This window comes from Anabas testudineus, chromosome 9 (genome assembly GCF_900324465.2).
Source record: "Anabas testudineus chromosome 9, fAnaTes1.2, whole genome shotgun sequence".
Lineage (NCBI taxonomy): Eukaryota > Metazoa > Chordata > Actinopteri > Anabantiformes > Anabantidae > Anabas > Anabas testudineus.
This window is the reverse complement of record NC_046618.1, coordinates 13,223,743-13,247,341: the sequence shown is the minus strand read 5'-3', so window position 1 is coordinate 13,247,341 and position 23,599 is coordinate 13,223,743. Positions and strand designations below refer to the sequence as shown.

The window sequence follows — 23,599 nt, the reverse complement described above, 5'->3', positions numbered from 1 at the left end:
TACGACAGCCAAACACCCAGAAGTCCCTAGTACCTCTCCTGCAGACATAAGGTTGAAATATGCAAGTTTACAATGATACTGATTCGAACAAGACAAAGCAGATGTACGAAAATAAAATCAAGAAGAAAAAGAAGCAAGGAGCCACAATTTACAGAGATGAAAAATAAGCAAAACTAGTTGGTGCATCACAACTACTGAAAGAAGCAGGAGGTGCGATTCCTTCGGCAGAATCTCATCCCATCAGCATTTCTACAAGTGAAGACGATAACACTGTGCAAGATCAAAGAGAGATAGTAAAAAATTGGTTTAGATGTCTAATGTGCTCCTTTTAATCTAATCCAATGACCACTGAATATTTAGCAGTACAACGCAAATAGAAATATTAGATTCTTTATAAATGTTTATTTATAAAGTTTGGAAACAGTGTGAAGTGAATTGTAAAGTAAAGAGTATCAAGTTTGTACAAGGATTACTACACAGTAATATAATTTTGCCAATTCATTATTTTTCACTGACAGGACTGAGGAGCAGATTACACACAGAAATGAGAATCAGAGCAGTCTTCAGCACTACTTCTCCTGCACTCTTGATCTGATCACACTCTGCACTCAAGTGTCAACACAGTGATGGGACAGTGACATTCGCTATTACACCAAGTTATATATAAATGCTGCATTATTTGTTGCTTTGTAAACTATAAAACTGCCATTTAGAGCTTTCTACATTCTCAAAGCATTTTTTACTACAATTTATTCTTTTATCTAGTGTTTTTCTTTGCTCCTTCCATTATTTTGTCTTTCTGAGGGAAATATGTTCCTCATACACCTTTCTGAATTACACTTAAATGACTGTTGGGTATTTAAATCTTTTTACTTTTACACTCTTAACTTACAGTGTGGGCCCATCTCATTTGTATCAATCACTATCATTGTCACTGAATTTGTTGTCCAATACTCTTGTTTCCCAATTCCTTTCTGTAAAACCCTCAATGTCAACTGTCAACTTCCTCAAACTTTGAAGTGTCTTTAGCACAGGTGCTAGCTGTGCACCTCCATGCACCGTAATGCATGTGTGTAAACTGTTAAAACATTCAAGAGTGTGATAGCAATACATTTCTTTAAGTAAGACTTTCAGATTTCTAATTTGTGTTCAATTTCCTTTCTTGAATTCTTATGTTACTCTTGTGAGCTCAGAGTGTGTCAGAGTGTAAGAGTTCCCATCTTTCTTTTTTCTACCTGTCCTCCTCCACTGAGAAGGAGAGGCTGAGCAGCTCTTCAGCCACCCACGTGGTTTCTGTCCGGGCACTGCATGACCCAACACACACAAACATAAAATGCTATCAGCAAAAACAAACGGTGTTATTCATTATTATCTCAGCTTTTAAGGGTTTCTGCAAAAAGAGAAAACTATATTCGAGAAATATGCAAAATCCTTATCAATGAAATGCAAATATAAATGTTTTGCGGGGAAAAAAAATCATTTTGTCTTGGTAAAATAAGAGCATGAGTTCACAAAGTGGAAGGATTCATTCAGGACAAATTCAAGCTGCTCAACAAATAAGCAGAAAACCTAAAAAGAAAACAGAAAATCAAAATAAATTTTTTGTTTTAACTCTGTGGACGTCTTTATCTTAAAGTGAATGTCGCATATTCACCATATTTCCACACAGCACTTACATTAAAGAAGCACTAATTTTGTAAAATAAACCATCTTTCTTACCACTGTCTCCTTCCTCTTCCCTGCTTCTCAATCAATTCATTCACTCATGAGGTAAATATCTAACTTGTATCACATCTCATGTATTTGCAAATTACATCCATACATTAAATACTGACTGTTATTTATGTTTATATTAGTGTTTTCTTTATTTCCTTCTATCAGCCCCACTCCTGTTCTCTCACCTCTGACCGAACTGAAGAGTCTGGTTTTTGGTATGGTTGATGATAAAGAAGGGGGCCGCACCGTCGTGGTACTCAGAGAATCGGATTGTGGCAGAGTGCTCTGATAGGTTCACATCTACAATGATTCCGCCCATCTGCAGAACAGAGAACAATATATAGCACTGGAATATAAATAATGGTTTGGCATTAAACACTTATACAATTTATCATGTCAAAACAAACTATGCAGGCACAAGCAGTGTCTCCGTCTGTGTGTTTACTTACGCAGTTGTCCAGACGCAGTAATAGGCAGTTCTCTGGTTTTGTAAAGTCAATAATCCGCGGCGGTAATAAACAACCTCCTACTTTAATCTTTAGTCGCTTTGTGTCGTTGTCAGGCCAGAAAGGAACAGCTGACTAAAAGCAGAAAAAAAGTTATACGGTTAAAGCTTACTCTCAAAATATTACCCAGCAAGTCATTCAGTATTTGAAATACAACTGCCAGTTTTCACGGTTTTTATTTATTCTGACAAAGCACTGGTGGTCAACACATAAGGGTTTTTCAGTGGCTGAGGCCTATGCCAATTCTTAGAGAGCAGGAGCAGCATACCTAGCATCTTGTTAAAAAAATGTGGACCAGGTGTGGACTAGAGCTATTTTGACTGACAGAAAACGCTCTGTTTCAGATTATCTAAAAGCAATAATTGTTTATTTACATAAAGCTGGAGAGGGTTATAAAGTGATGTCAAAGACTTTAGAAATTCACCCGTCTACAGTAAGACAAATAATGTACAAATGAAGAAACTTTGGGACTGTGGCTACACTACCAAAATGACCACAAGACCTCAACAAACACACTAGTGAGGTAAAGAAACAACCCACAGTGACAGCCAAACAGGTATCATTGGAACTGACTAACATCTGTGTTCATAAGTCTACAGTAGATAAAACATTAAACAACAAGCAGGGTGACAGGACACCATGAAGGTCGCTGCTGCTTACTAAAAAGAACATTGCTGCACATTGCTGAAGTTTGCAAAACAGCACTTTGACAACCCACAGCAGTATTCCCAGAACGTTTTGTGGACGGATGAAACTAGATTGAACTATTTTGAAAGAACACACAGCAATCAAGGGCACTGCATATCATTGTGAAAACATCATCCTAATTGTAAAGTATGGTGGAGGAAACATCATGATTTGGGCCTGCTTTGCTGCATTAGGACCTGGCCAGCTTGCAGTGGTGATAATAAAGCAAATATCTGACATACAGGAGATTTTAAAATACAGAGGCCCCCTGGTAGTTCCAGGTGAGGTGAAATGTTTTTATTCTGAGAGTTTATGCTCATTGAAAATATAGTTTTGTTTTGGCTTTTACTCAATTTTAGTCAGATTTAATGACATACTGTCATAAACTAGTAAAGTCTCAGCTCACCTGGCCTCCCTCTGTTCTCCTGTCTTCAGTCTGCTCTGAGTAGAGGAGCTGAGATCAACCCTCAGCTCAACCACTCAGGACAGACTGCAGCCTAACCACAATAACTGTATTTTAAGGTCCACTGATCTCACTCACTGTTATTTTCCAGTGCTAAAAATTGCACCTGGATTAACCACTCACTCTAGACATTTTTCACATTCATACAGTGTAACTTTCAGTCACATATATAAGTGAAGTGCTCCTAGTGAAAGCTGCAGATGCGTCCTACATATTTATTATATTTTTTTATCATTGTCCAGCATGGATGCAGACATCAGCTGATGCAGATTAGTGAGATGATTAATAAGCACACAGGCTTAAGTCCTTAAGTATAATTTACTAGGGAGTATTCCAAAGAATGTGTAAAGAAAAACAGACAATATTTGGTTTGGCTCTGACCTGCTCTGGCTGTGCTTCAGTCCAGCTGTTTTGCCCCTCCTCGCATATGAAGACGGTGTGTTTGGTTCTGTTGACCAACATGTAGAAGGGCACAAAGGTCACAATGCGGGTCAGACTGAAACTGCTTGCGTCAATCTTCACACCAACCTGAAGTCAGAAAAAAAAACACAATCAAACTCCCTCAATAACAAAATCTTCCTTAGATACACGCCAAAGGTAATTTAAGAAAATTCACCCTCAACATGTGAATGAAACTTAAAACCAGTTAATCTGAAGTAATAAGTAAATCTTAAAGAGTATGTGTCTGAATGTGTGGCAAATTCTTACCAGATAATCTTTGTATTTGCCTTTGCATTTCACATCTCCATGGCTACCGACTGTATCCATGGAGAATTCATCTGACAGTTCACTGTCTGAGATCATAAGGCGTACCTAAGAGATAAAACGTATGAAAGTCAGAAATCAGTTAGAGATAATGTCAGTTAATAACTCTTTACTTTATGCAAATATCAGAGTTTGAATGGAAACTCAAACACTGATTTCAACTTCACTGAATTGAACTTACATATATGATAAGTAAGATTTATAAGTGAACAGATATGAGATGTGAGCAGTGATTCAGTGTTTAGCTGAACCAGGAAACTACATGTGTTGCCATTCTCTTCTAAGTAAGACTTAAACTTACCTTATTGTTCCGCAGGAAGTGGCGTGGTTTGAAGGAGAAGAGCAGGGGCATGTCATAGTCCAAGGGGTGCTTACGGTGGATATCATCAGCCTTGTACTGCAGCAACCTGCCCGTCTTGTTCACCATCCAATACGGTGAGTGGATAGCAATCACTGTCTGGCCCAGGTCATATTTAACATGCACTGCTATGTCTAACTCAGCCCTCTTCCTTGTCGTCCCTTCACCGTAGTCTTCGTCATTATGTTGTAGTGACTGGAAGACGATGAAGGTGATCTCTTCCTGGTCACTATGGAGACTTTATGACATGATATGAGTTATTTATTTTGATGAGAAATATAATTGCATAACGAAGAATGGTTTTATATAAGATGGATCAAAAATGTTTTATTTCCTAGTGTGTAGTCTTACTAGGCTTAAAAACAAACTATCTCGGAAATATCACAGTCTAACGACAGAACTGACTAATGACCAAAAATATAGTCACAATAACAGGGACACAATATGATGGGAAAGTAAAATAGCCAGAATAAATGAGACTGAAGTCAGACCTGTACTCAGAAGACCAGTCCTGAGCCAAGTAGTTCAGCAGGCGGAGGTCAAGACTTGACTGATTGATGACTGCAGTGTGAAGCTGGGCAGAGTGGCCCGGGTCCAGAGTGGCTTCAGCGGCAGAGACTCCACTGTCCTGTTATACATCAGGCAGAGAACAATAATGAATCTATTTGTAGTGTTTGTAATAATATTTACAAAGGGGACTCATCTGCAACAACGTGCCCTGCTTGTACAAGGTGAAAGTGGGATGTGTTTCATGTCACACTGAAACACTGGTGATGATGATTTAAAAAAAAAAAAAAATTATTGTTAGATGAAAATTAACTTGACTATGGCAGGTCGCCTCTGTTTCCATAGTGATTACCAAACAGGTACTACCTTTAGTTTATAGGTGATAGGGTATGGCAGCAGGTTGCGTAGCAGGAAGGAAGGCCACAGGTGAAGCACAAAGGGCACATCAAAGTTCTCCCCAGCTTCTCTGGTGTGTTTGAATGTCACAGCATCCTTTACTGGCACAATGTTGATCATCATCACACCATCCTGGTTTCCACAGCGATGACAGGTCTGCTGCAGGTGTGTCTCAGGCTGCTGGTTGCTTACATCTTCATAACTGAATCCCTCTGAAACTTCAAACTGCTCACCCTCAGTTACTGGCCGAAGGCACAGCTCAGACCTGAGGGGCCAGCAGAAAGTACATTAGGTGAAAAGGGAGTTTATTAAGATTTGTACATAGGTGTGCTGGCTTCTTTATGTGTTTGTCCTTACCTATAAGAGTCCAGAGGCACACAGAACTCCTCATTAGGAAGAGCTGTGCCCAGACATGTTGATCCTTCAAAAACTTTAAATGGTATTGAGAAATGATTGATGATCTGCATGAAAGGAAACAGAAAAAAATATGCCTTATAATTTCAATTTATAATCCTATTCACTTTAGACTTAACCTTATTATTATTTTCTACACTTTTGGTATAAAGAATAATTAAGACTGATCAAGGTACTTTGAAGAAAAGCAGTGATTTACATGACGCAAGTCACTTTAAAATTCTGTCTTTTTAACAACAATGTATAGTTTTACAAGATATGATAAACAGAAGAAATAAAATTACAAAATACAGTATGGTTTAAATCAGGGGTCTCAAACTCAATTTACCTGGGGGCCGCGGGAACCAGAGTCTGGGTAAGGTTGGGCCACATCAGGTTTTCCAAAAGTAAAGTTTTGTTAAAAAAAAAAAAATCCTATCTTCTTAAATCTATTTATTTTTTTAATACAAAATAATATAAACAAATAAATAAATAAACAAATTAAAAAGTAATAATAAAATAAATCAGTAATAAATAAATAAAATAATAATACTAACAATGATGATGATGATGATGATTATTATGATGATGATAATAATAATAACAATAATAATAATAATTTGATTTCCCTAGTCTGTGATTATATGGGGTTTCTTCAGTCTTCTATATCTGCTGTATTCAGATTCAAATGTTTTAATGTATTAACAGTTCTTTAACCTTTAACCTTCTTCTGAACATTAATTATACAATGAAGAACATAAACTGTTCTTCTCAACATGGCTTCTCTTATCTACTCCTTGTTGCTACACACCTGGCAGCTCTTCCTCTCCCATAGTCGAGCCACATTTGGCTTGAGAGAAGAAGCAGTTGAGACCCTCAGTATACACATTAAACATGATCATCAGTAGTCAGTCTGGACCTGTACTTAAACTTATTGAAGTACAAAGTGGAGAAGAGCTATTAAAATATCGTTGCGAGTTTGAGACCCCTGGTTTAAATGATCAGTGATGTACCTGGAATGGAGAGCGAATCTTGATGTACTTGCTGCCCTCCACCGAGTAAATCTGACAGACCAGGAAACGAGTGACTCCTGAGTCTCTGTGCATTACACTGTACATTCCCCTGCCCACCTTGATCAAGGGGATAACACTGGCTGAGGTGTGACCCACTGGAGCTAAAAAGAGTACAGGCAATTAAAAAAAAATGACGTGACCCTTTTTTTATATTATTAAAAAAAAGAAAAACGACAAACATGAGAAGGAAGGAAATGCAGGTGTTTAACACTGAAAGTCCTATTTCTGCGACAGTGTAACAACCAGCACAACCCGTGTTCGGATTTTTCCTGAGCTTAAAAATCCCTTTGCCCTTCTGTGCGGTATTTTGGTGCCAGACACACCTTTTAAAAGGTGGAGTACAGAGGGGCAGAAATACAGGAAAAAATACAAGGGAATGATATAAATGAACTACTATGTCTCATCACTCATTTTTTTGCTTCAAGCAGCAATGTTGGAACATCTGTCTATATTTATCTATAAAATACATTCTTCCAGTATCTGTAGTCAAACTAATAATTAACTAGCTAACTAATAAACTAACTAAACTAATAATTGAATGTTTTATCTCTACATATGTCATAGTTTTGTGTTAAGTCTAACTTACTAGGCTGTATGTAGTAGTCCTTCCCACTCAAGGAGATCATGGCTGAGAACTGGTCAGAATGTGTGGTGGAATAGTCCATCTCGAGGGTTTCCCCATCCTCAAGCTTCACAGTGCGGTTAGTGCTCTGCTGGCTGATTGGACAAAACATCTCACTATAGAGGACAGACACAGGCAGGCCTAAGCGGTTTTTAACCACAAATGGAGCTTCATCCTTCTGGAAGCATTCAGATGTCTGTTTGGCAGCCTCTGCAAATGCCTGAGGAAAGACAATAACATTGGCATTATAGCTGACTTAATGTCCTCAGGCTTCCTGTTAAAATGATAACAGACCATCTCTTACCGTGCCCAGGTTACTCAGCATGGCCAGGCCACATTTTGAGAGAGTGATGTTGAGCTGGTCTACACTACTGATGGAGATAACGGTCTTGTAGTCTGGAATATTGTAATCCACTTCATCTGATGCCTCTGTGTACTTCACTGGCTTCACTGGCTTCTTCTTCATCTGATTACAACATAGTAAAAAGGGACTATGACTAAAGAGTGTGTGTGCATGTTTGAGAGTGTGTGCGTGTTTGAGAGTGTGTGTGTGTGTGTGTGTGTGTGTGGTTGTGTGTTGTGTTTGTGTGTGTGGGTTGTGTTTTGTGTTTTGTGTGTTTGTGTGGTGTGGTTGTGGTGTGTGTGTGTTTGTTTGTCCGCCCCCTTTTAGTTCCAGTCCTCCCATGGTCCCTGACACCCCTCCCCCTTGCCCCTCCATCTTCTCAAAACGGTTTCCCCGTATGGTTCCCACCACTTCCCATCACTTATCCGTTTGTGAACGTGAACCCCAGCAGCCAACAACAAAACATCAGTAATGTTTACATCCACAGGTTCTTTCTTTTGGGGGTCTGGGTGCGGTTGTTTAGGTCCGCACTCGAGTGCAATTACTGTGTTTACACCAGAAAAAACGAACCGCACTAAAAGGGGAAATGAACTTGAGTATAATTGAATTGAACTAAATCCTGTAGGTGTGAAAGCAACCTAAGACACAGAAAACAGAAACCTGTTATACTTAAGCACTGTTTTTGGTCCATTTCACTTCCAGATTAAGATTTTGGTTAAATGTTTAGGATCATAGTTAGAAACAAATTCTGGGCTTGTCTGTTACCTCCAGGTTGAGCTCGCTGTGTAAGTTAATTAGTGTGGACCAGTTTTTGACATCTCCATGGAATGACGACTTTGCCGCAAGCATGGGGACAGTGCGATGTCCCACACCAGCTTCCAGAGTTAGACAGATTGATTTGATGGATACCTGCAAGAAATGATTATCCATGAAAATGGAAGAGCTTTCATTCAGTGTATAAAATAAAATACCACTACAGAAGAACATCTTTCACAGACAAGCACCTTTGTACAGTCTTTGTAATATAAAAATATATTATACATTATTATATATATTATATATTATATAAAAAGTATTGAATCACAATGCAGCAATAAGTACCTCTAATGACTCTCCCTGTGGTATCAGTGGGACCAGTGACTTTGTGTCTTCATCTTCCTCCTCCTCTAGGAACCAGAACTTGAGCTCTTTCCAGCCCCGTTTCTCCCATAGGTCCCCAGAAATGGGACTCTCCATCTCCTCTGGGGTTTCTGCTGTGGGAGTCAGTGCTGACTGGATGGTAATAACTGTGTTGATGATAATTGGAGATACCTGGGCAGAGGGTTGGATGCCAGAGACATAACTTTTATACAAATGTCATAGTTCAAAGGTTATTTTCAACACCTTAAAAAATGCTGGTGTTGAAGACAGTGATACTAAATATCAAAGTAAATTTACTATAGAAAGGCTTCGGAAACACAAAATCCACCTTTTGAAGACCTCAATATAGTAGAGGAATGACTTCAAGAGAGCTGTTCACACCAGACATTTTAAGAAAATGAAAAGCCATGACTGTTTTAGCATCTTACAAAAAAAGTATTTGTTGATATTTGTGACTTTGGTGAAGATCACAAATTGCAAACAGAGCCATTACTTTTTCTTACAACTTTATACAAATAGTTAAATTTCTTTAACAACTGTCAACTCAATGGTAGTTGATACAACCACATAAAAGCTAAGATAATATGTGGTATCTGTCTGTCAAAATGAATACAACAACTTTCTAAATTCTAAAGATGCATACAGGTAACCAGTGGAAAAAAAAAATACGCTGACCCCACTAAAAATGCCTCCAATTAATTTTGTGCTGGTCTTACAACATCTATTTACATTAAGAAAAAAAAAAACAAACAAAAACTACCTTTAGTCTAAGAGCATTGATGGAGACTTCCATGGCCTGTGGGGAGCCTGCAGACTGTGTACTTCGGAAGAACACCTGACATGGCTGCAGCACCGTGGTCACATTGTTTTTTCTCTTCTCTCTCAAGAAAGGGCAAGCAACTACCTACAATAATTACCATGATCAAAACACATTTGTATGGGTTATTGTTTAATGCAAAGTCAATTTTTAACTCTTCTAAAAAAAATTCATTTCTTTACAATAATGATACAGACTTTGAGGTCCTTGATAGCAGCGGTCATCTGTGATCCCTCTGCACCACTCTTCATTATGAGTTCACACTGCGTGGTCATCACTAGGGCTGGGGCATCAGCACGTGTCAGGTCAGCCACAAACACAATCTCTGGGTTACGCACCACAACCTGCATCTCTGTTTTTGACACCACGGCCGGAGCTGCAGCTGATAGCAGCAGGGAATATCAAAGAAAGATATCAGTAAGACAACAACATACACTTAATCCGAGTTTAATTCAGTTGTTCCTCACCCTTCTTTTTAAAAAAAGAAGAGCGCACTTACAAACAGCATTTATACATAAATACCGGAAAGAATAGTTTGTATACTGATCAAAGTTCAAATTTTGTTTTAATATTCATAAAAGTCATCTTTGCAGTTTTATTGCTAACTCGACAATAGTCAGCCACAGCATTAAATCCATTTGGGGAGGACAAGAAGAGATTAACATTAATGCTGGCCTCGATCAATAGCTGTTAGAACACAGTGCACTGCAGCTTGCTTTGTATCGAGCTGCATAACCACAGACCGGGCCCACGGTGATCTATGTCCACCACAACATTCAAATCACCTGGTGGTATTAATGTTCTGGCTGATGAGTGTTTGTCAGCTAGCTAAATGTAAAATGACACAGTTAACTCACTGGACTCTTTAGATGTAACAGAGGAGTTAATATTCTTTTTGTCTCCAGTGCTGCTCTTCGGTTGTGGCACTTGAGCAAAACCCTGCTGTGTGGCTTTAAGGAAGATGTCTGCCACTGTGAGCAGGAACTCCATGCTGGCACAAAGATACACATCCTGCACGACTGTGTCCAATGTGGTGCCGTCACGTCCCTGACGGTAGTTCACCTCTACCATCATATTCTGTTCTGCACCAGGACGCATCGCCACCATCCTGGGAGAGTACATGGAGGGAGTATAAAGTGGTGTGAGTGATAAATAAGTGGTGAACACAATTTAATAGCTTATCAGTACTAATTAGTGACTCACCAAAGGAAAAATATCAACCCAGTTTATCCACTCATCACCATTTAAAAAAATTACAAGTTATTTGAGCTCCACGATAATTACTTGTGTGACACTATTATTGTGTTTCTACTAGTTTTCTCTTGTTCAGCAAGTAAGATCAAGCTAACACTAAAAGCTACCTTATCATCTGAGGAAACAAAGAATATATCTATATTTTATATATATATATATGTATTTATCTACAGCAGATGTCGGTAAATAAAGGGAAAGGCTCTGCTGCCACACTTGAACCAGGAGCATTGTTAACTAAAGAGATGTATATATCTTGTACCTTGGGGTGACCATTTTTATTTTGGGTCTCTTATCATCTAGAAGGCAGGCTGAGAGTCGGACTGAAGCCTTCATTGAGCTGTCCGAGAACATGTGGATGGAGGTAGAGATGGTGCCCAGAGTAAACTCTGCCAGCTTCAGCTGCTCATTGTGTGAGTCTAGATGTATCTATGCAATGACAAAAGCAGCCTGTGTTAGATCCACAATAACAAAAACAAGCCTCATTTAATTATCACTTGTGCTCGACTTACTGTGTGTGTCGGTTCATGTTGAAGTGTACGTACTTGTGTTAACTCGTTTACATTCGGGCTGTACAGGACCACTGTCATGGAGTCAAACTTGAAGTCTAACTTGAGTGTGCTCTTCAGCTTGCTGTTCTTCTGAGTCTCCACGACAGCTGCTATCACGACTGTGTTACCTACAACAAAGTGATCACAGCACACAGCACAGATTTAAAAGTTTGGTTTTAAAAGTTATCATAATCTTTTCTAGGTTTTTCATGATCTTCACCTGCCCTGACCCATGAAAGAATCTATTAAGATCTAAAACCATATCTCTACTTTGTCTATACACACATCAAGACAAAACAAGCACGGCCACTAGTCCTTACTATTTGCTGGTCCAGTGGCTCCAGAGCCCTGGGATCCTTTGTTGGATCCAGAGTCAGAGGAGGGGTCAGTGACAGATGGAGCAGCTGGAGGTGGAACAGCATCAGACTTCTCTGACAGGTTCTCACTGAGAGTCCTCAGGACCACAATCATGTCATCCTGACTAAGAATCAGCTGTTGGGAGCAAGCACAGCATATTATAAATTATAAATATTTCTTATTTAGATTCTGTATTTAATATTGGGACCACATCAGGAAAGGAAACAGGAAAGGATGAACATTTTCTATTAATGATGAAAATTATGTTGGTTTTAAATTAATATTATTATTGCTAATTAAACCAACAGATTTTCTTCCCATGCTACAATGACACTACTTACACTCATGGGCTTCAGGTGAGCAGTGATCTCTATGTCAGGTATGTTGTGGTACCAGTTGGATGACAGATTTCTCTGGATTTCCAAGTCCAGGCTGACTGGCTTCAGCAGCTGGATCTCTCCCTGAAAACCTTCATTTGTGTATGTGGTTCTGGAACCGGCAACAACAACAACAAAAACAACAACAAACGATTACTGTAGTTCAATCACCCAAGTAAGCATTCAATTGCAGTTCATTTTGTAATCATAAACGCTAAAAATTACTCTGACCTGTACATTTTGAGATCTGTCAGCTTTACAGTCATTATATCCACAACAGGTGGGATCTTAGCATCACTTTTAAAGGGCTGCTTAGCAAAACGGTTCTTGACAGACAGCAGACCAAGGTCAGCCCCAATAACATTTGAAGATGTGGAGGACTGGGGGAGGAAGATGACAGGTGCATTGAAGTGGACATCCAGAGAGATCCGAGTGCTTCGCTCTGCCAACTCCTTAACACCTGATGCTGCCTTTTCTGCAGCCTGGACTGTCACCTCAGCCAGGGCTGCTTTGGCCTCCTGGAAGTTATTTATGAATGCCTGGTAGGAAGAAAGAGTGTAGGAGAGAAATTCAAAAGAGTTCAAGTCAAAATGAAAAGAAAACTGCGAACAAAATGATAAAAAAATATTGTGAAATAAATATTGTAAGTGACTTAATATGTAGAGTACCTCACACTGAACTTTACACTACCTGCCCAAAAAAAAAAGTCACACACTCTAATATTTCGTTGGGCCACCTTTAGCTTTGATTTCAACATACATTTGCTGTGGCATTGTTTCTGTAATGTCACAACATTTACTCCCGTCCAATGTTGCATTCATTTTTTTCGAAGATCTTGTATTGATGATGGGAGAGTAGGAGTGGAGAGTAGCAGTGCAAAGTCTCCAGTACATCCCAAATATTCTCAATGGGGTTAAGGTCTGAACTCTCTAATCCATGTGTGAAAATGATGTGTCATGCTCCCATGATTCTTACCAGTATGGAGGAGACAAACTTGTTGAGGAAGATGACTTGAATGCATCCAACTGTCAGTGACACAGAGGTGTCAACTTCAGACATGTCCAGATAGGAGTCTCCTTCTGTTGCATCTGTATAGTTTATCATACGGAAGTCAAACACTTCCTTATCTGCTATAGACACGGCCTAAGAAAAGAATGAAAGACAACAGAGCAAAGTTAAAATGAACAGAGCTACAAGTTGTACTTGTATCCAGTATGATTTCTGCATAAATATACAGACTTAACAACACAATTAATTATGGCAGACTGTTGTACCTTCTTGTAGAGGGCATCTTTGTCACAATCTAAGATCACAATGTTTTTCAATTTGGCCAGAATCTCCATATCTTTCTTCCTCATCAGAACCTTAGAAACCAGACCTTATTTGTTGAGAAAGTGAGATAGTGGAAAATCATTTTATGCATCTCTGTAGTGACATGTCCAGCACACTGAGAAACAGTGAGAACACATTCAATGGTCAAAAATGCACTGAAAAGGAGCTGAGACACTACATCAGGATACCACCATACCTTCAATACTAATCTCTGAGATTCTGGCTTTCTGTCCTCTAATGAAAACCTTCAGACAGCGGAGGTCCGCTTCGATGTGCAGATTCACCACATCTGCAAACTTTGACTTCTTTGAACCTGTCATAAAATTGTAACAATAAAGAAAAAGTGAGTACTTAAAGACAAACATTGGAGTTAACCACAGAGTAATAATTCTTATTAAAGGATTTATTGGGATCAGTTACGTTTCTTCCTGGTTACAGTAGCTTCCTCCTTCTTCTCTCCCTCCCTCTCTGCCTCATCTTCCTCAGGGATGGTGGGAAGTTCCCCCTGTGCTCCTTCCTTCTTTGTGGATGGAGGAAGGAGGTTGTTGATGAAGTTCATGGCATTGAGGAGGGCCTCTGTATGGAGATGCACATCCAGGGATGAGAAGGTCACCTTATGGAAAACAGAATTTTAAAATTAAAAATGAAGCAGACCACAACAAAGAAAGAACAACATATTTTGTCTTCCAACTTTAAAAATATATCTGTGTTGTAAAAAAAAAAAAGAAAGAAAATATTCATGCAAAGCTAAAAGATTACTAAAGAAGCATCTGAATTTTATTAACTGGTTAATTAACATCTCCTTTACCTTGATGAGCTGCTCTGTATTTTTGTGCAGAGACCTGAATTCAGGACCATTCTTATCAGCCTAGAAAAAATTTGAAATTCTCCATGACAAAGTCATTCATCATGATTTGGAAACCAACAATTTGCTTATAGTTACAATTTTTAATGGTACTGTAAACAAGATAATGTGTAACAGGTCTATCACAATGTATCACACGCACTTTGACATAGTCCAGGGTGAGCAGGTCAACCTCAGAGTTGTCTAGAGTGGTGATCAGCTGAACCTGTTTGTCTTCAGAATCTACACAAGCAGAAAACAAATAAAACATGACAAATGAAAACTATAGCCAATACTGATCATACATTAACTCACAAATGCTTATTCCAATGCTTGTAATCACCAAATTTTAGCCAAAATTTCAATTATGAAGTCTTCCGAAGTGAGGTGACACAGACTCCTGCTGGCATCTACTGACCCATGTACTCAGGACACTTCAGGCAGATCTCTCGAAGGTATGTGCTGGATGTCATGTCAAACGTGCACAGCTTCAGCTCTGTGCCCAGACCCTCTATGTCCAAATGGAGCACTGTGACCTCCTTTTCTCCAGACAGGCGACACAACTGAACAGAAAACTAAACCAACAAAGAAGACACAAAGAATGAGAACACAACGAAAATGACATGAGGCCAACAGAAATGAGAGAATTAAAAAAAAAAAAAAAAAGTGTTAGGCACAGAAAGAATAAAAATAAAGAAAGAATACTGGAGATGTGCTACATAAATGATCTCCTGCTGCACATGATAAATTTAAGAGTTTGGATCAATATTACAATTGAACATGATAATGTGACAAGAACATGATAATTTCTCTGTTTCACATTTAAATCAAATGGAAGTAAATGTGTGAAAACAAAAAAAGTCTAAAAGTGCCACTAGATTTTCAAAAAAGCAATCCAAGCCAAAAAATAAATTACATCAAACACTAAAACTTAAAATAAGGATAAAACATGATATGTGAAGTAAAAAGTAAGTTATGTTTGTCACAAGTCCAAGAAGATCTCTCTTTACCTCACTGATTTCAAACGTCATCAGGAAGTCAATCATGTTCTTCTGTGGGTCCTCCTTGACCAGACTTTTTATTTTCTTAAGATCTGCGTAGCGCAGTGGCATGGGATTGTCTGGGAAGAATGGTTGATTACCAATAGGGGAGCTGGGAGCATCGTAGAACAAATCTTCCTCTGAACCTGAGATGACAAAGACCGACAAACCCACTATGATCCATTTGTCATACGGTAGATGCAAGGCCTGTTACAGGGTATTTAGTGCAGCAAATGTGTGTGTGGGGCAGGTGTAAGTTCTGTATGTTTCTCACCCAAAGAAGTGATGCTGATGGTCTCACATGACTCAAAAATGATGGAGGAGCGTTGGTCAGCTAAATTCAGAGGTCTTCTGGGTGTGAGCTGGGGGGTGAACGACTTTGGCTGAGGAGGAAATAACACATGAAAACATGAGCCACAGCAATTTATTCATGTAAAGGCTTAAAGATCACAGTAAACTGTGAAGGACGCTGCAGAAGAATTTTCCTTTTCTTACAAGATTATGTCTGGAACATTTTTTTGGTTCCTGCTTGTACCTTTGCGGTGGAGGATGAAGCTGTGCGTGCGGCAGATCTGCTCTCAGGCAGTGGGATACTCTCCACCAGCGCTAGTACACTTCGAAGTTTATCATCAGAAATGCGAAGAGACAGCAGGGGAAGCTCTCCAGACATCTTATACCTGGGACACGAGAGAGACAAGGAAGCTGTGATCTTTAACTTTAGTCTGTCTAACATCTGTAATTTTGTGCAGACTACAAAGAAAAGAAATGTCTTTGCTAACAATTAATTTTGCTGTCACTGGGAATCTACTAATTGATGGTAAAAAAAAACTACACCCTCACTTTGCCATACGAGAGTCTGTCACGACCATTGCTCTGCTGAAAACCACTTTTAGATCCACTGGTTCTAGGATGTGTAGCGGTGATTGTTTCTGCTTACGGGCCATTTTCCAGTCACCATCTGTCACACAAGAAAAACAATTTACATTTTTACACACACCCACACAAACACACACACACCCAACCACAAAAGCCCTTTAACATATAATAGGAAGATGCTATAATGTGTGTACCTGGTTTACTAAAAAGGAACTGCAGGCTACTAAGTTGAATGTCAAATCTGTCATATGCCCTGGACATGATGTCTTCAATGTGGCTGGAGGACGCTGACAGCTGAGGCAGGTGCTTCTTGCTTTGGCTGGACATCTGAAAAAATGAACATATTTTTTATTTTTTCTTTCAGATAATTTATTTTTCTGTATTAACTCTAAAGACTTAAAGTGAAGGAAACAACTGCACTGAAAACAAATCAAACTGATCTTTGTTTTTACGGTTTCTCTTTCAGTGTGTCCACTACCTTTATTCCTGAATGATTAGTAGTGTGATCAAATAATAAGTAATAACAGAAGTAGTAACAATGTATTTAAACGCAGTGGTCAAATGTAAAGCCAATTTAACATCTTCATGCAATTTTGTGTGCACTAGATTTCCATTGTCCAGCGTCAACCGGTGCATACTCTGACCTGGAAATGCCCAAGATCCAACAGTAGGATGTTCTGGGTTCCATTGTAAAAGCCAGTCTGTGGAATGATGACGTAGGAGGCCATGAGGTTCACCTTCAGGTCGAGAACTTTCTGTGTTTCGATCACATACATTAGACCTAAAAATAACAAAACAAATGTCATTAACTTTTCACTTGTTGCTATAACAAGCTACAAAAATCAGGAAAAAAAAAAAACACATTTTCATAAAATTGTAATATGTAAATGCACAGTGTAAGGTTATACATATCATTTAAGTAAGTAGTATTTCAGAAAGAAGAGCATTTTTTAGACATATAAACACACCTTTCCTTCTTTAATGATAATGATAAAAATTACATCTAACATTATTTAATTCCAAAGATAACCTGGATGGAATCTGTGCAATTAAGTAATTTGCTTTATAAACATTTCATGTTGATAAGTCTTCTAAATTTCTAAATTGCAGTATGATATATTATGAATATATTAGAGTCTTGTTGAATGCACCAAAATAAACAGAAACAATCTCAAGAAACAATCTGAGAATAAAAATAAAACAGGAACAAAGTAATCAAAGTATCTCAGTAGCTAAGACGTGTAGGCTGTGTGTATGTATGTGGAAAAATTAAAATGACCCGTTGAAAACAAGAACTGAGGAATGTAAGCATTAGCCCATCACAGACTTGAGAAATCAACCCCTGATGTACAGCAGATCTATGCGTGTGTTCGTGCCACTGACCTGTGGCTGTGCGATCTCTAAACTGCTCCAGTTTCATCAGGGTTGCGTTGGTGAGCTCGTCCAGCTGCAGGTCGTCAGGAGGCATGAAGAATGCAGACATGCTGTTCACTGTTACCTGCAGAGAGACACAAACAAAAAATGCATGCGATGTGTGGACTTCTCAGGTTTACCATTTACACTCAAACAAGCACACAGACACTCAACACTCACAGCATCATAGATGATTTCCAGAGGTTGTGATTCCACATGAAGTCGCTGGTTAGCACCCCCATCCAGTGGATTTGTCTCAAACAGGATGGAAAGCAGCGGGGTCCCTGCCCCTGTGGCTGCCTTTCTTGATGAAAGAAGGGTTGGTGAAGGCCTGTTATTGGCCAGGCCAGTGACCTCAAACAAACTAAGCTGAGCTGTGAGTCTGATAGAAAAAAACATAAAGAGAAAAATAATTAAATGTCAGTGACCCTCCCCCCCAAGGCCACTATCCTAAGGAGAAAACACATGTGAAATGACATGCAAACAAAACTCCTCAACAGGTACTTTCGGTCCTGGAGGAGTATATTTTTAACTGACCAATGTTCTACTAATCATTTTACAGTGTTTTTAAATTATATTTTAATCATACATTTTTATGTTTTTTTTCCACATTCTTTTCACATTAAATAATTCAAATAATTACAATTATTATTAAAAAACAAATGTGACTAACTTGAGAGCTTGTGCTCCAGATCTCTGTGTTAGTGTGGACTTGAGCTCTCCCACAGTCAACATGATGATCTCATTTTTGTCCTTTTTGTCTTTGATGGATACAGAGAGCCTCTCCATGTGGAAATTGACCTTCATGTCCTCAAACTATAAAATAATGACAACACAGTACAAAAACAGTGAGTGTCTGACATAGCATTTGAATTTTGCAATAAGTAGTATTATCTGAATAGGATGGCGAGCCCATTTAAAGTGTATTAATAGTATTAAGTGGGTGTCTGGGAGGGAAGTGACTCACAGTCTTTGGCAGGTTGGGATTAGCAGCAGTGTCACTGTATCCAATGGCAGTGTAGAGTTTGGCTTTCTCAGCAGGCGTTAACAGTTCATCAAAACCTGAGACAGTGAGAGAGAGCAAGAGGAATTAAATACAATACAAAGGTATGAGGAGTACATAAGCATTACCTAACACCATAAATAGTCACAAATGCCTAGTTGAGAACTTTGTTTTGATCCTTCCACCTGTGCATATTATGGACAAATTGTATTTTATGTACAATGTCTTGCTGATTTTCTATATGCTGATATTTATTCTGTAGATCCTACCTCCAGTCTTGACATCTTTTGACTGTGAGGGTTCTCCTCCCCAGTTCCACATCCAGCTGAGCCAACCCTGAGACTCCTCTTCCTCCATCTTCAAGCCCGGACGGTAAATACGCAGACCAGCCTTACTTGCCTGGAGAGGAAAAAAAAACATCTTGTCATCACTTGGAAATTCAAAAGCAGCATCTGATACCCAGATAGTTACAAAATTCTACACTCATTTGAGAATTACATGTAAGCATTTTTCTAGTTTGCCTTTTGGACAATCATAGAAACATTCCTCACATTATGTTTGTCATCGGAAATTACTCCAAAGAAAACAATTTCTTCAAAAGGGCACAAGTAAAATGAGACCGTTACATCAAGTGTTACTACTGTCTGCTTTATGTATAGTGTTTGGTCACATGAATTTGGTAGTATGTGATATGTGACAATAATAATTGAGTTAAATTCATCACAGCAGATATAGTTTGATACAACTGATACTGGTATAAAATGAGTATATGCCCACTGCATGTTAGACAAGGAGCTCACCTCCACTTCAGCTTGCTGTCTGGACAATGTGATGTTAAAAATATCCAAGGTTTTCTCAGGTTCCTGAGAACAGAGATGAAAGATAAACTGATTCCTGCAGTTTCAGAAAAGTACATCAGCACAAGAGTAAAAAAAAAAGTAGCTTGAAGCAGCTTGAGATGCAATGATGTATTTCTCTAGTATGCAACATCCACTCCCAATGCACTTCAATCAATCCCTTTATAAGGCTGAGCACCAGATGGATGAGTGAGTAACTACGGCTAAAGCAAATGCATCACTGAAAAGATATTGACAATGCAATAGCATTCTTATCACTTACTTGCATATTAGATTTATTTTACAATTCACGTTAAATTATGGTCTATATTTGAACTACAAACAGAGTCTGTCAAAGTATGTGCAAACAAGGAAATCAAATATATGAAAGGAATATGAAGGAATTGCTGCACTCTCTTCTCTGAACTGCTTCTTTACATATTCCAGCTCCTTTGTCCATCCTATCTCCTGCCTCTCTCCTTCCCTAACCCCTGTCCAGTTCAGCCCTATCCCACCTCTAGTTGTTTGAGCAGCTGCTCAGTGGGCTTTTTGCTGGTGATCTTTGTCTTGTAGAGCTCTCTGTAGCATTTAACCATCCGCCTGTGCTGTCGAATGTGTTGCCATGACCACATGTGGAGACGTGGCTTCACATCCACCTCGAGTATGCTTGTGATCACATACTTCCACCTGGAATCCAGAAAAATACAAACATAGGGTTAGCTTTGCAAACTAAGATATCGAGATAGTAAAATGTCATATGTCTTAGCAAATGTCAATTTGTATTATAAGTGTTTTCTGACCATATGCGAGCATTCTTGTGAACACGGACCACAGGCCTGTATTTTCTATATGGCAGGTTCCTGGACATCATATCCACTGAGCCCAGCAGCTCCAAGATGCTAATGTACTGGAAAGAGAGGAAGTCAGCAATTATGTAACATGCCACAGATTACTGGCAGACGTGCACTTATTATGAGCAACCCCTCCTCTAAGGCTTTGCCCTCTTAAAATATATCAATTCATCTCCCCATGTTCTGCTCCCCTCTTCCAAAAATAGTTAGTGTTAACCAGGCTTTTGCACAGACACACTGACACATTCAAGCACACCAACCTGGGGTCTGTTGAGTTCAATGGCAACCTCACTGAGATTGACCATCAGGTCCACTTTAGGAGAGGAGAAATCTACATCTGACCTGGGATTCATTCGCAGTTTAGCATCCGCTGATATTGGCCGAAAAACTGTGAACCAGAAACAAGAAACAGACAGAATGTTTCCATGACTGCTTGGGTTGTTTAAGGTTTTATGCATGAACAGAGTTGAGAATAACTTTTTTCTACTATATGAACAGTGTGAATATGTTCTTCTTTATTGCCTACAACTGAAATGGAAAACTGAATCTCCTGAGATGTGTTGGAAATCTGTTCAAATGTGTTCAACATTGTTTACTAACTATCAATTCACATTGAATACTGAAAATATTTCTTCATGCACATCATGTATTATGTAGCTTCATTATCTGGTCTGGGCATTTTTTAAGTGAACATGGTAAATAAAAATGCAAATATACGAAGAGAAAGCGACTCACTGAAGTCATGGCTGACAGGAATAGAGTTTTTTATGTCCATGCTGCTTTGCAGGCATCGCTATAAAAGACACAATGGAAAGAAGATTAATTTACATTGTACCTGTTTTTTTTTTACTCAGTATTTTCTCAAAATATCTGTTCTCCTTACTACTTTAACAAAGCAGTGGATAAAAGTAGAAGACCACATTTACACTGTAAATATTCTCTCCATTACTCCTATTTGAGAAAAAGCCCCCATGGAAAAAGTGAACAGTTAACAAAATCTGCATTGATCTCAGAAGCATTTGCAAAAACTTTTCCAATATTCACCAACAGAATCATAGCAATGGCTTGAAAAGCATTTGAGAAAAAGGGCCCTTATGTTGTGTCTTCCTTTCTTTGGAAGTGTTCTGCTGCAGTGAAGATGGGTTGGCTGTGTGTCCACAATAATGAGCATGTGTCTTAGTATAGTTAGAATAAAATAAATTCAGGCTGGTGGAGACAAAGGTACAACACACTAATAAGAGGGTGACTCACCAAGGCCTCATCCGGACTGTGATTGGAGAAGAGTGCCGAGTTGACATTCCAGTACGCAAACAAACTGTCTAGTCGAACCAGCTGAGAATAAAGAAAGTGTACAATGAGGAAATAAGTCAGGTTCCTAGAACAGCTCCTGACAAACACATTAAATTAAAAATAAACTGTCAAAAAGTTAGTTTAACTTTCAGTTTATATGAAGTGACAAAGTAATTAAATGTAATATCAAAAACCTGCAGTGCTGCATAAGATAGAGTACATATAATATTTCCTATAAGATATACATGAATAAGCTACAAAAGAGGATTAACTTGTTACCTTGAAGAAAAGCCTGGAGTTCTCATCCAAAAGACTGGGGTTCCAGTTCTTATCAGCTGTCTGTAAGGTCACACAAACAGTCCTCATGAAATAATTCTTTATTTACATACAGAAATGTGTAATGATATCTGAGTGTAATATGGTATCAAGTCTGACAGGTGGGAAATTACAAAACATTACCTGAAGGCTGAGGTTTTGCAGTGACACTCCAAATGACAGAGGACAGTTTGGATTGGTGACCTGTGGAAAACATATTTCAGAGATAAGAGGCAGGGCTGTTAAACACTGTTCCCTTTGTGTTCCCTGGTCATTATTGCAGTGGATATGAAGAAACTGTATTCCAATTAAACTTTTTGTTATTCATTTTTCAAATACAAATTTGACACATTTTAAATTTAGCCATTATGTTAACTCAAATTGAATACTTACATCATCTTCATAGCGTACGTGGATATTGGAGATCTTAACCTGTAGGTTTTTGATGACCTGAGTGACAAGTTTCTCTACAAAGGTGTCCTGCTTTTCCAGCTTGGGGTTCTCTGTCAAATACAAACAAATTTCATACATATGAGATGTGATCTGGCCCTGCGGTCTTCATGAAGCTTTGGTTTAGGAACAATGATTTGAGCTCTTACTCTTGATAGCAAAGGGAGTGTTGTGTGTTGTATGTGAGCAAGTGTGTTTTAAACACAATACATTTAATAGTAATTCAGTTCAGTTCAATTAGCAATTTATCACAACACAAGTTGTCTCAAGGCACTTCATACTATAGGGTTAAACACCTTACAAAATATAAGCTAGCGTGTTTTTATTTGTCAGCCTAAGCTCCCGTTACTGCGTGTTGAGTCAAAGAATGACTTTGTCAGTCACCATGTACACATATTAGGCTATAGAATTCTATTGCACATGTGCAAAGTGATGAGAATCCACAAAGGTGACTTTTTTCTCATCTGTAAATTACAAAAAGCAGTGGATAGCACACAGGTTCTTAGAAATATTGCAAGTCATTATAGCTTAAGACAAAGCAAGATACCATGTCCAGTAGTGGCCACTGAAGGATGAGATAATCAAAGCAAGGGCAGGATTATACATTTATGTTCAGGGAAACTGATGCCATAGAAGGAAAAAAATAGGTGCACATTTAATAGTTATTCCACCTCAATCCAGTATTGATTTTGTTTATTTAATCTTGGTTCATCAAATGTTTGTGCCAAAGATGTTAAACAGCAAAATATACTGTGCTTTATAATCAGAAAATCGGGGTTTATATTGAAAAAGCTTCATCTGCTTAATAGTTCTTCTAGTGATGAAATTCTTAAAATTATGACATTTCCTAAGAATTTAAGTTTAGACTAAATCCTAGCCAGGATAAAAATGATTCACAAAGCATCTTAGGCCTTAAAAGAGCTCCTAGAGTGAAAAACTGTTAAGAGGAGGGAGAAGGACTTTTAAGAAGCTTAAGAGTTTCTTAAGCAGGGGACAAAATGGCGGAACATAGTAACCCTGTAACATC

The 23,599-nt window shown here is 38.6% G+C and overlaps 1 protein-coding gene across 1 annotated transcript in view; it reads right to left on the bottom strand.

Annotated features, from left to right (window-relative positions):
• vps13a (vacuolar protein sorting 13 homolog A) overlaps positions 1–23,599 on the bottom strand; it is a 34,480-nt gene that overhangs the window by 7,827 nt on the left and 3,054 nt on the right. The window contains exons 6-53 of the mRNA XM_026343022.1: positions 22,516–22,625; positions 22,267–22,326; positions 22,087–22,146; positions 21,769–21,849; positions 21,253–21,310; positions 20,778–20,905; positions 20,467–20,573; positions 20,182–20,353; positions 19,631–19,693; positions 19,100–19,229; positions 18,795–18,889; positions 18,501–18,643; positions 18,008–18,209; positions 17,798–17,912; positions 17,059–17,195; positions 16,609–16,741; positions 16,379–16,496; positions 16,074–16,215; positions 15,813–15,921; positions 15,509–15,684; positions 14,917–15,073; positions 14,662–14,741; positions 14,463–14,522; positions 14,075–14,267; positions 13,851–13,967; positions 13,597–13,700; positions 13,298–13,465; positions 12,554–12,861; positions 12,287–12,434; positions 11,909–12,080; positions 11,550–11,716; positions 11,300–11,466; positions 10,644–10,894; positions 9,984–10,168; positions 9,730–9,873; positions 8,931–9,140; positions 8,595–8,738; positions 7,791–7,952; positions 7,451–7,706; positions 6,805–6,965; positions 5,756–5,859; positions 5,369–5,663; positions 4,987–5,123; positions 4,439–4,733; positions 4,081–4,185; positions 3,754–3,900; positions 2,166–2,297; positions 1,902–2,035 (exon numbers count right to left, since the gene is read on the bottom strand). Coding sequence (XP_026198807.1) covers positions 1,902–2,035; positions 2,166–2,297; positions 3,754–3,900; positions 4,081–4,185; positions 4,439–4,733; positions 4,987–5,123; positions 5,369–5,663; positions 5,756–5,859; positions 6,805–6,965; positions 7,451–7,706; positions 7,791–7,952; positions 8,595–8,738; positions 8,931–9,140; positions 9,730–9,873; positions 9,984–10,168; positions 10,644–10,894; positions 11,300–11,466; positions 11,550–11,716; positions 11,909–12,080; positions 12,287–12,434; positions 12,554–12,861; positions 13,298–13,465; positions 13,597–13,700; positions 13,851–13,967; positions 14,075–14,267; positions 14,463–14,522; positions 14,662–14,741; positions 14,917–15,073; positions 15,509–15,684; positions 15,813–15,921; positions 16,074–16,215; positions 16,379–16,496; positions 16,609–16,741; positions 17,059–17,195; positions 17,798–17,912; positions 18,008–18,209; positions 18,501–18,643; positions 18,795–18,889; positions 19,100–19,229; positions 19,631–19,693; positions 20,182–20,353; positions 20,467–20,573; positions 20,778–20,905; positions 21,253–21,310; positions 21,769–21,849; positions 22,087–22,146; positions 22,267–22,326; positions 22,516–22,625 — 7,042 coding nt within the window. The remainder of the gene's footprint in view (positions 1–1,901; positions 2,036–2,165; positions 2,298–3,753; positions 3,901–4,080; positions 4,186–4,438; positions 4,734–4,986; positions 5,124–5,368; positions 5,664–5,755; positions 5,860–6,804; positions 6,966–7,450; positions 7,707–7,790; positions 7,953–8,594; positions 8,739–8,930; positions 9,141–9,729; positions 9,874–9,983; positions 10,169–10,643; positions 10,895–11,299; positions 11,467–11,549; positions 11,717–11,908; positions 12,081–12,286; positions 12,435–12,553; positions 12,862–13,297; positions 13,466–13,596; positions 13,701–13,850; positions 13,968–14,074; positions 14,268–14,462; positions 14,523–14,661; positions 14,742–14,916; positions 15,074–15,508; positions 15,685–15,812; positions 15,922–16,073; positions 16,216–16,378; positions 16,497–16,608; positions 16,742–17,058; positions 17,196–17,797; positions 17,913–18,007; positions 18,210–18,500; positions 18,644–18,794; positions 18,890–19,099; positions 19,230–19,630; positions 19,694–20,181; positions 20,354–20,466; positions 20,574–20,777; positions 20,906–21,252; positions 21,311–21,768; positions 21,850–22,086; positions 22,147–22,266; positions 22,327–22,515; positions 22,626–23,599) is intronic.